General features: G+C 37.3%; 4 protein-coding genes across 6 annotated transcripts in view; 2 read left to right on the top strand and 2 right to left on the bottom strand.

Moving 5' to 3' along the window:
* Nucleotides 1-479: 479 nt before the first annotated feature.
* LOC143349916 (putative maleylacetoacetate isomerase 2) lies at nt 480-2,290 on the bottom strand. The gene is made up of 5 exons (XM_076781571.1): nt 1,891-2,290; nt 1,482-1,533; nt 1,240-1,388; nt 960-1,164; nt 480-884 (listed from the first exon to the last, which is right to left on the bottom strand). The coding sequence occupies exons 1-5, from the start codon at nt 1,906-1,908 to the stop codon at nt 655-657; spliced, it is 654 nt and encodes a 217-aa protein (XP_076637686.1). The 5' UTR covers nt 1,909-2,290; the 3' UTR covers nt 480-654.
* Nucleotides 2,291-3,942: 1,652 nt separating this feature from the next.
* Nucleotides 3,943-5,886, top strand: LOC143349903 (eukaryotic initiation factor 4A-III). Its single transcript, XM_076781551.1, has 5 exons — nt 3,943-4,146; nt 4,263-4,598; nt 4,681-4,903; nt 4,974-5,228; nt 5,306-5,886. Exons 1-5 carry the CDS (start codon nt 4,002-4,004, stop codon nt 5,556-5,558), a joined length of 1,212 nt encoding a protein of 403 aa, XP_076637666.1. The 5' UTR covers nt 3,943-4,001; the 3' UTR covers nt 5,559-5,886.
* Nucleotides 5,887-6,061: 175 nt separating this feature from the next.
* Nucleotides 6,062-9,566, top strand: Bili (FERM domain-containing protein 8 Bili). Of its 3 annotated transcripts, XM_076781547.1 has the most exons (7): nt 6,062-6,262; nt 6,340-6,563; nt 6,643-7,083; nt 7,145-7,599; nt 7,670-7,828; nt 7,900-8,071; nt 8,140-9,566. In XM_076781547.1, exons 2-7 carry the CDS (start codon nt 6,476-6,478, stop codon nt 8,178-8,180), a joined length of 1,356 nt encoding a protein of 451 aa, XP_076637662.1. In that variant the 5' UTR covers nt 6,062-6,262; nt 6,340-6,475; the 3' UTR covers nt 8,181-9,566. The 3 variants fall into 3 exon arrangements, with proteins under 3 accessions (XP_076637662.1, XP_076637663.1, XP_076637661.1); XM_076781548.1 differs by having other exon boundaries at nt 6,062-6,563; nt 6,679-7,083; XM_076781546.1 differs by having other exon boundaries at nt 6,062-6,563.
* Nucleotides 8,264-9,943, bottom strand: part of LOC143349885 (dynein regulatory complex subunit 7-like) — a 152,589-nt gene continuing 150,909 nt past the window's right edge. Inside the window, exons 7-11 of the mRNA XM_076781503.1 lie at nt 9,414-9,480; nt 9,118-9,330; nt 8,837-9,049; nt 8,531-8,767; nt 8,264-8,452 (exon numbers count right to left, since the gene is read on the bottom strand). Coding sequence (XP_076637618.1) covers nt 8,264-8,452; nt 8,531-8,767; nt 8,837-9,049; nt 9,118-9,330; nt 9,414-9,480 — 919 coding nt within the window. The remainder of the gene's footprint in view (nt 8,453-8,530; nt 8,768-8,836; nt 9,050-9,117; nt 9,331-9,413; nt 9,481-9,943) is intronic.

The raw sequence follows: 9,943 nt of genomic DNA, 5'->3' as shown, positions 1-9,943 counted from the left end.
TTATATTATCGTCAGTATAAAAAGTAAACTTTTGATTTCAGACAACAGAACCTATTTTTAATAGGTCGGTACATTATACAAAGTAATACACAAGTACTGTACGAAGACGAATTTTTGTTAATTTTGATTATGCATCTAAATCAATGAAAAAATATAACAAAATAAAACCTATGCTAACATTCCTATTCTCCGTGTAGGTATGGGAATGGCACGGTGTTGTTTCGTCTCATCTTGGAACAGACGGAGCAGCACGTAATTTTACTTTACGTATAACTAAAAATTATTATAGAGTCGAATAATCTACTCTACGATGCTTACCATCTCGGCACCTAAACCCATAGTTCACAAGTGATAAAAGGTGTTCTATTCGTGTTACGAACAAATTAAGAATAATTTATAAAAAAATTTCATTACCATTTTATATAATCTCATCGATTCGATAAATGTGCAAGGCTGTTGAAAAATTAACGATATATATCTTTCCTTTAATAAAGTTCCTGCAACCATTTTTATTGTACCATGTGTAATTTTGTGCGTTGTAAATTTGAATAAAAATCGCACACCTTTTCTCACTATAGAACTAGAAAATATCGGACCGCCTCTCTTCCTATTTCTAATAAATTAGAAGAGGAAGAGGGTGGTCTGTCTTGCTTGCTACTTGGTTGCCTCTGGAGGACAATCGGGCTGATTATTTGGATGGGCGGCCGTGAAGGCAGGATGATTCTCCAGGTGACGATCTACCCTTAAGATTGTTGGAAAGGGTCTCAGATCGACGAGAAACCTTCTCGCGTTAAATATTTGTGGTATCAAACAACAATCTGCTAATGTGATTTCGTCCCCCACGCAATATTTCCCTGCGCTGGACGATAGTAACTTTTCTACGGCTGGAAACATAAACATTTTAATCGTTTCTGTGCTACCTGTTTCAAGTTATTTCTTTACTTTCGTTAGCTGCTTACCGGTCAAACCTCTAGTGATCCAATGTTGAGCCCACTCTTTCTTACGTTCTTCGCCGACATAGATTAACACAACCAGATTCTGCAAGGGTTGGATACCGCTGGCAATTACCTCGCAGATCTCTCTGACTCTAGCTCTCTTCACTGGATCTGCAGGCATTAAAGGTCGATGTGGTCTGGTTTCTTCCAAATATTGCAAGATATTCAACTGTAACCAATGTATTTACAAAGTTACGTACACTGTAGTTGATTAATAGAAATAAACATATAGAATTATACTCACAGATTCTATTAACGTATGATTGTCGATGTGAAGTGCTGGCACCTGCTCCATTGGATTAATTTCACGAAATTCGTTGGAATGTTGTTCCCCTCCGCCTTTTATTAAGCTTACCGGTTTTATATCGTACGGGATTTCTTTCAAATTCAGTGCTGTTTAAAAATAAAGTTAGAAAGTAATGTCTCGCGAACGTAATCGTAAGCAATTCTCAAAATCAATGAACACTTATATATTTTCTCACTCACCGATTCGTACTCTCCACGAGCAAGAGCTCCGCCAATAGGAGTAGAGTACCGGCTGTAAACGAAAGAAACGATATAATAAATGATCGACTCGACAATTCGCTTTGATGTTTACTGGCTTCGAACGATACGTTGACGAAGGTGTGTAAGTACGGTCGATCGCGCGAGGCTGGTTGCATTAACTCGATTCGATAGTACCGTTGAATTAAAGGAACGGTAATGGTAAAAAGATCGTAAATAAAGGGAATAATTCCAAGGATAAATAAAGGAAACATCGTTCGCCGATCAACGAGAATACTAGTTGAACGGTCCAAGAAACAGGTTCTACCGGTGACGAGGGGCCAGAGTAGTAAAACCGAGATCTCCAGTAACGACGTCATTATATATGTTGTGTATAGTAATTCATTCTTACCTTTCCCATGACGGACATCTCGCCAGGCCTTAACGGGGACGGTCTCGCTTGCTCGATTATATCCTCGATCGCTCGACGTCAACGCCGACGAATTTGCGAATCTCTTGGAAATTATTCAGAATCCGTTCAACGCGCGAAATCACTCCTCCCTCCCGTTTTATTCGATTGCCAGACGTCTCGTTCTAATGTCTCATTCTATTCGGGAGCTCGCGCAACCAATCAGCGTTCAGTGTCCGATACGAGCCAGTGCAGTACGATGCAAAAACCCTCCAAGGTTGATACACCTATATTCTTGAAATCTTACAAATTTATTCGTCGTTTCTTTTTGCATACAGTGCTACCAGACTGTGCACTGGGTGCACCAGCAACTCCTCATTCCACTTTCGCACGCTATGCCGGATCGCTTATACATCAGCTCGAAGGATTTCAGAAAGTCGACAGAGAGAGACTGACACATGCTCTCTTTCTCGATTCCCCGAAGTTGTCCGAAGTGAGCGCGGATGCACTTCAGATTTCAGATCGTCTCGAGGGAGTCGAGAGAGAAAGGCTCACATTTGCCTTCTCGCTCTTGAATATGATTTGGAATCTCGAGTCGAGATTCTCGACTGTCCAGGCATTTTTACTTTCCGACCTATGTAGGTGAACAGTGTCTAAAGCTTGTTAATATTATAATAGCTATGTAATTCACTGTATATCTACATATATCAAGATGACATCTAACAATAAAACGCCCAAGTTTGTCGAGAAATAATTCACCCTTTTGCGCACTAGATGGTGCTCCAATTATTTACGATCGAAAACTAACTTTAATTTATTTATTAATGCAACAATTGAGTACTCAATAGTTTAGATCACTTGTAAATGCTTCACTATTAACGCCAAAGGCTCAAACTTGTCTAGAAACAGTCCTATTCCTGTTAGAAGACATCGCTAACCTAAGACACAGGTTAACGGTGTCTTCTGACAGCAACAGTGTCTAAATCTTATTATTATTATAATAACAAAGTAATGCATTGTGTGTATACATATATACGTCCTCCCCAGAACTGAAATAAATTTATACGCTTGGAATTTATGTACACAAAATGTTTGTTATCCCTATTTTAATAACTTGCTACTAGAAAGAGTCATTAGATCCCTTAGAATACAAAGTAACTGCGAGACAATCATACGTTAGCTAGTCCCTTTGGGATTATGAAAATTGAACAGGACTTCTACACGTTGCATGAGGAATCTCATACGATTTTTACAATGGTCACTGGCTCAGCTAAATTATAGTATTTTGATGCTGTTTTGTTGGTTGAAATAATTAGATATCGAGGCAATATATTGCATTGTATTTATTAAACGAATAGAGATCTTAGGCTTATGTACAAAGAAAGACATATTTGTAGTTTGCACGTTCCTTTCGACAAGTACATGGTTTCACATCGCGTCAAGCATAATACACATTAACTTGAGACTATATGTACTTCAATCTAATTAATAAACAGTGTCTAAAGCTTATTATTATTATAATAACTACAGTAGTGTCTATATAAGTGACTGCAACCTCTGCTTAATTTGTCCGTAATGTTCTCTGTGCATAAGTTAAAGAAAATGTGACCCATCGGTGGTACATGATTTGCACTGCCATCTACGGCAAAACGCCCAAGTTTGTCGTGGAATAGTTCATCACTTCAACGATAGATGGCGGTTATTTACCGACCTCAGGCCCCCTGGTGCTAAAACGCCCAAGTTTGTCGAGAAATCCATCTAGCGTGGACAATACGAACTATTCCACGACAAACTTGGGCGTTTTAGCACCAGGGGGCCTGAGGTCGGTAAATAAACGCCATCTAGCGTTGATGGTAACAAACTATTCCACGACAAACTTGGGCGTTTTAGCACCAGAGGGTTTGAGGTCGAAAAAAATGAGCGCCATCTATCGTTGAAAGTAACGAACTATTCGAGAAAGAGAGCATGTGTCAGCTTGCCTTTGTCAACTTTCCGATACTCCACGAGCTCACGTACGTGTGATCTGGTATAGTGTGTGTAGTGCACCCGGTGTACAATCTGGCATCTCCGATGTATGGTTGACTGGTTCGGCATCCTGAAAGTTATTAGCAAAAATGGCGGAAGCGAAATCTCGTCGCGTTGCACAAACAGAAGATTTATCAAATGTTGAGTTTGAAACTAGTGAAGATGTGGAAGTCATTCCGACATTCGATAATATGGGGCTCAGAGATGAATTGTTGCGTGGAATTTATGCTTACGGTATTACGACAAATTTATATTTTTTTATGTCACGTAAACATAACCTGTATGCGTATTTTGTAATATTCTACGTAAGTACAAATTTAAGTTGTAGTAAAATAACATTTCAATTACAGGATTTGAGAAACCGTCGGCAATTCAGCAACGATCTATCAAACCTATAATGAAAGGACGAGATGTGATCGCACAAGCTCAGTCCGGTACTGGTAAAACCGCAACGTTCTCAATTGCCATTTTACAATCTTTAGATACACAAGTCAGAGAAACCCAAGTATTAGTTCTGTCTCCTACAAGAGAACTAGCAACACAAATACAGAAAGTTATTTTGGCATTAGGAGATTTTATGAATGTTCAATGTCATGCCTGTATTGGAGGCACCAACCTTGGAGAGGACATCAGAAAGCTAGATTATGGGCAGCATGTAGTATCTGGCACACCTGGCAGAGTATTTGGTAACATAATTGTGCAATTGATATTAATAAAACTAATAGTGTGAATAAATAAACGAAATTAATAATTCCATGGTATTTCCAGATATGATAAAAAGGAGGGTTCTCAGAACCAGAGCTATAAAAATGTTAGTTCTCGATGAATCAGATGAAATGTTAAATAAGGGTTTTAAGGAACAAATTTACGACGTGTACAGATATTTACCTCCAGCAACGCAAGTTGTGCTAGTATCTGCAACATTGCCACATGAAATTCTGGAAATGACAAGTAAATTCATGACAGATCCTATTCGTATTCTTGTCAAACGGTAAGCTGAACATTTTTCAGGTTTAAGGAACCAGTATGGTTTACTTATAATAACTTGTTATTGTTTGTAGCGATGAATTGACATTGGAAGGAATAAAGCAATTCTTTGTTGCTGTTGAGAGGGAAGAATGGAAGTTTGATACGTTATGCGACTTATACGATACATTGACGATAACGCAAGCTGTAATATTTTGCAATACAAAACGTAAAGTAGATTGGTTAACTGAGAAAATGAGAGAGGCTAATTTCACGGTTTGTTCTATGCATGGAGATATGCCACAGAAAGAGAGAGACAACATAATGAAAGAGTTCCGGTCTGGTCAAAGGTATGTCTCCAGATATATAACATTATTATAATGTTTCAAGAAGAATTTCTGTAATTTCATACTGTTTTATTTTACAGTCGTGTTTTGATCACAACCGATGTCTGGGCAAGAGGAATAGATGTGCAGCAAGTGTCCCTTGTAATCAATTATGATCTGCCCAACAATCGTGAGTTATACATTCATAGAATAGGTCGCTCCGGTCGTTTTGGCAGGAAAGGTGTTTCCATTAATTTTGTTAAAACTGATGACATAAGGATTCTCCGAGATATAGAACAATATTATTCAACGCAAATTGACGAAATGCCTATGAATGTAGCTGACTTAATATAGTTTTTAAGATTCACGGTTTTATTTAATAAGAGTTTATGTAAAAAAAATTTATTTTTATTCCAATTTCACGAAATTCTGTCTCCCTCACATTTTTTGATTGCAAACAATTTGGAACTCTTAAAAGCGACTACTCTTTAAAGAGTACATCACTTTTCGAAACAGTGAAATTAGTTCTCACGATCACGTAGTTTTAGTTTCTGAAAGTACTGTGGAAGTATGTAACGGTAAAAATAAGAAAGTTGCACGATTTTGTTAATTGTAACAAACTTTTGACAGAGATATAAGAATAAAAAATAAACGAAGAAATAAAAGATTACTTTGTACCTTATGAATGTTTAATATTATATTATGTGTACCTAAAATTAGATGATAGACTTAATAAAATTGTAAAATTCATTGAAAAAAATTTATTCCGTTAATATAGTTTTATGTGTATTGAATAACGAAATTATGTTTTCATATTTATTTATATATAAAGGACAGTATTTTCTTGTTTGAAACAATGGAAATTCTTGCAAGGGAAGGGTCTGCTGGACTATTGAGCTGAAATAATCAATAACTGGTTCCCTAGTTCAGATGGCAGGCAGAGCACTGTTTTGATTTATCATTCCTGAGAAATTAATTGCAATTTACTTTGCACAGTAGAATTTCACTTATTCTACAAAAACGAATTATTTAATACCCTCCTTTTAGATATCAAACACGTACGTATTACTGTATAAAATATTCTATATTTTGTATGGAGACAATAGCACATTACTGAATATGACAGTATATTTAGTATCAATATACAGTAAGAACAGAAAATATGAATGAAACAACATACATTTTTATGAAATTAAATCTCTGAATGGTGAATCCTAAAAAAGTACAATGCTAAACAAACGTCATACATGGTTAAATAAAAATTAAAGAATATGGAGGTGCAAGAGGATTGTACGATTCGAAGACAGCCAATTCGTCGTTACCAAAATGATTACAAACCCGATGGACATACATCAACTTGTAAGTAGTAACACCATTCATTCAAAACTGTAGTTACGCTTGAGAACTATTGAAAATCATTGCGATATTCTTCACCCAGCGATGATGGTCAATCAACCACAGTATTTAAACATAGGGAGACCTGCTGTTCGAATAGCTGTGTATTTAATGACTGGAATCTTTTTAACAATGGATATCGAACAGAATTTCACTGCGCAACAAATTCTCACAATAATACAAACCGAAGGAGAACTTGGATTGGCAAGAGCTCCTTTGCTTACCGGGCAAACAGTGTTTGCTTTGTGGCTTTGCTCTTCGAGGCTAGAAGTTCAGTTACGCTCGAGCCACAAACCTATAGAATTGGCTGCAAAGTGGAATCGCTTAGTGAGAAAATATAGTTCACAAATAGAGGATACCGACGAGGAACCTTTGCTGTGCCTCAGGAGGAACGTATTTGTTTCTCGGTCAGACGAAGAACAAATAAAGGAAGCTAAAGTGTTGGAGTTATTATACGCAGAAGCTAGAAATAATGTGCTGCAGGGTAAGATACTCGGCTGGTCTGTTTCTATTATTTTGTACGACACGTTGACTTGCATTATTAGGACGCTATCCGTGCGAAGGCCAAGCACGATACGCTAGCTTAGGAGCACTGCAGGCACGCATCGAACTCGGCCCGTACAATCCGCAAAGTCATACGCTAGCATTCTTCAGAAGACACCGGGGTCGATTTCTACCACATCACTACACTTCACCCAGTTTGCTGTTGGGTCTAGGCCTTGGATTAGGATTGGTAGGAGGTAAAGGTGCACCAGAGGCACGCCTTCTTGAACAGTACAAGCGGATACCTAATCACACAGGAACGAACACGAATTCAAGGAAACTTATCAGAAAATACTTGGAGTTTTGTTGGAGTTTACCCTGTTACGGTGCAGCGTTCTTTCAAGGTCAAATCGAGCGCCCTGTAAGAGGTCTAGCGTCGTGGATCACGAATCGTGATATGCATGTACTCATAGCTATAAATTCATCAGGCATTTATATTGTCGACGACATGCAATGCGTAAGGAACACGAATTCATATAGTAATCAATTATTTGACACGCGATAAATTGAAGATAATTTTCATACAGAGTTTATTATTGGGATTGAGATATTCTGAACTGAGTTGGGAAATGGCAAAGCCTTCTGACGAAGGTAACCTGGATTGCCTGCCTTGTCTATTCTTACAGTTTCCTGTACGAGAGAATGGAGCACGAGTTTACAAAATTCTACAAGTATTCTCAAGACAAGTATGATTTATTTATAGCTAGACGATCATGTACAATGGAATATTGAAAGTACAAAGTTACTTTATTTCTAGGCAATAATGATGGATACGTTAATTTCTGGTTTCGCCGAGGAATATCGTCGTCATGGGGCTAATGGCGATGTTGCAAATATCGATCGTCTGACGGATCATTCGATAGGTTGCAATACCGGAAATTTCACTAACAAGCTTAGTAAATTTACATTGGCCACCTTCGATGACGAAGGTAGTGACGTAAAACGTGTTAATCTACCATTAAACATTAAAAATATTTATATCTGAAAATCATTTCAGGTCGATGTATCGGACAAATGGGCTCTTGGTCTTTTCAATAAATGTATTTATTTGAATTGCGTATACATATATTCCATCATACGACCTTGTTTTAATACTCGAAGCAATCGGTTCCTTGTTCCATTCATTTCGAATTATTTTGGAGTAATACGAGATGTGGGCTTTGTTGTAAGTGGCTCACTAACATTCTGTATCGTACTGGAACTAAATCTCTATGACGGTTCAATCTGGTCTCTAATGTTATCAAGATGAAATTTATCTCATTCATTTCCTCCAATATCTTTTCTTCCTCTTCGCGGGTTAAATGTTCGCTCTGTGCAAAACAATTTATTATTCAAGTATCATTCTATTCGATATGGTAATTCATTTTACAGAAAAAAAAATATTTCACCTGCGTTAGTAACGTTTGCATTTTCTCCAACTGTTGCGAATATTCGTCAAATTTACGTAAAATCTTATTTGCTCTACGCACAAGTAGTTGCTTATAATCATTGAGACACTCGTGTTGTAATAAATATGCGCGATCTTTGGATATTTCTTTTGAATCTCCTATACGCGCTAAATATGGTTTTAAATAATCCACGTCCTGCGTGATGTCTTTTTCGCTCTGTGTACGCGCCCAATCGATCTACGTTTAATAATTAGAAATATTAATCGGTGAAATAAACGAAGGTATTTGTCATTGTTATTTTTATACCATGGATACGTCTGTTAGAGATCCTTCGTTTCTGTGTTTGTCGAATACAGACGTTAACAGCTTTGGCGTTATGTACTCATTCTCTCTCGTTGAGATAAAGTTGAACACTTCAACTTCAGCGCTTCTAACGTGAGTTACAGATTGATCCTCCTCCTTCAGTTGCAGCTCTAATTCGTAAAATAACTCGAGAGCCTTGTCGGGTTGGTCAGAAGGCTGTAAGCAATAAATAAAATTGAATTTATCGTAAATACTCCTATTGCTAACAATTTTGAGAAACCTACGTTGTATGCTTGCATCATTGTAGGATTTAGAACAAGTCGATCACCCCTTTCTGCCAGCGGTGGTTTTACGTACATTCTGGTAGCTCTGGAATACTGTTCTGGATTATAGTGATACGTAAGCCGTATTTCATTCTCGCCGATTGCGAATTCGCGAATTGCTATATTTTTACTGGCTTTGATCCCTTCGTTTCTGTTAAACTTTTCAATGATTGCCTGAAATTCGAATTGCGCGCCTTGTAAGGTGTAAGGTTACGTCACAGACAGGATGGTTTCGTTTGATATCAAATTTACGTTACCCAAATATATCGGTAATGTATATCGTTCAACACAGGGATGCTCTTTTCTTGACAAAACTGTACGTGCCTGTTTGTAAGTCAATTGAAATTTTTATATCATCGTTGTATTGTGACGTCACCGATAAAATGTAGGACGACAGACAAAGATTATCATGTTATGAGGGTAGGTGTTGCACGAATTGAAGTATAGAATGTAAAATTAATGATTAATATTTTGTTGAGATTTCCTAACTCCTGTGACAAGAGAGTGGCGATGCTCTTTTCGCCCCTCTCTTGGCCGCCCCTGATTAAAGCGATAGGTCATTCGTTCCGTGAAAATTAAAGGGAGAGGACATATTTAGAGAATTATGAAACCTTAACAGAATATAATTATTATTCATTTTGCATGATACTAATAAATTTTTAATTCTATCGACATCGTGAGAAAATTTAGATCGGATTTAGATTGTTCTTTTATCTCTACGCAGTCGAATTGTAACTGTCCCTCTGAATTAAATAACAATCTTTTATAATATATTTTGGGTTTAATT

The sequence above is a fragment of the Colletes latitarsis genome, chromosome 14 (assembly GCF_051014445.1).
Source record: "Colletes latitarsis isolate SP2378_abdomen chromosome 14, iyColLati1, whole genome shotgun sequence".
In the NCBI taxonomy this organism is placed as follows: domain Eukaryota; kingdom Metazoa; phylum Arthropoda; class Insecta; order Hymenoptera; family Colletidae; genus Colletes; species Colletes latitarsis.
The sequence above is the reverse complement of the archived record's forward strand: the minus strand, read 5'-3'. Positions and strand labels throughout refer to the sequence as shown.

Bases quoted from the DNA above. Each gene is read 5' to 3' on its own strand.
- Bili (XM_076781547.1), top strand. From the start codon at position 6,476: ATGGAGGTGCAAGAGGATTGTACGATTCGAAGACAGCCAATTCGTCGT. The intron at 6,564-6,642 runs GTAAGTAGTAAC...TTCTTCACCCAG, and splicing joins CGATGGACATACATCAACTT to CGATGATGGTCAATCAACCA. The intron at 7,829-7,899 runs GTATGATTTATT...CTTTATTTCTAG, and splicing joins TACAAGTATTCTCAAGACAA to GCAATAATGATGGATACGTT.
- LOC143349916 (XM_076781571.1), bottom strand. The intron at 1,389-1,481 runs GTGAGTGAGAAA...ATTTTTAAACAG, and splicing joins CTCGTGGAGAGTACGAATCG to CACTGAATTTGAAAGAAATC. The intron at 885-959 runs GTAAGCAGCTAA...TTATGTTTCCAG, and splicing joins GATCACTAGAGGTTTGACCG to CCGTAGAAAAGTTACTATCG.
- LOC143349903 (XM_076781551.1), top strand. From the start codon at position 4,002: ATGGCGGAAGCGAAATCTCGTCGCGTTGCACAAACAGAAGATTTATCA. The intron at 4,147-4,262 runs GTATTACGACAA...TTTCAATTACAG, and splicing joins GCGTGGAATTTATGCTTACG to GATTTGAGAAACCGTCGGCA. The intron at 4,599-4,680 runs GTAACATAATTG...TGGTATTTCCAG, and splicing joins CACACCTGGCAGAGTATTTG to ATATGATAAAAAGGAGGGTT.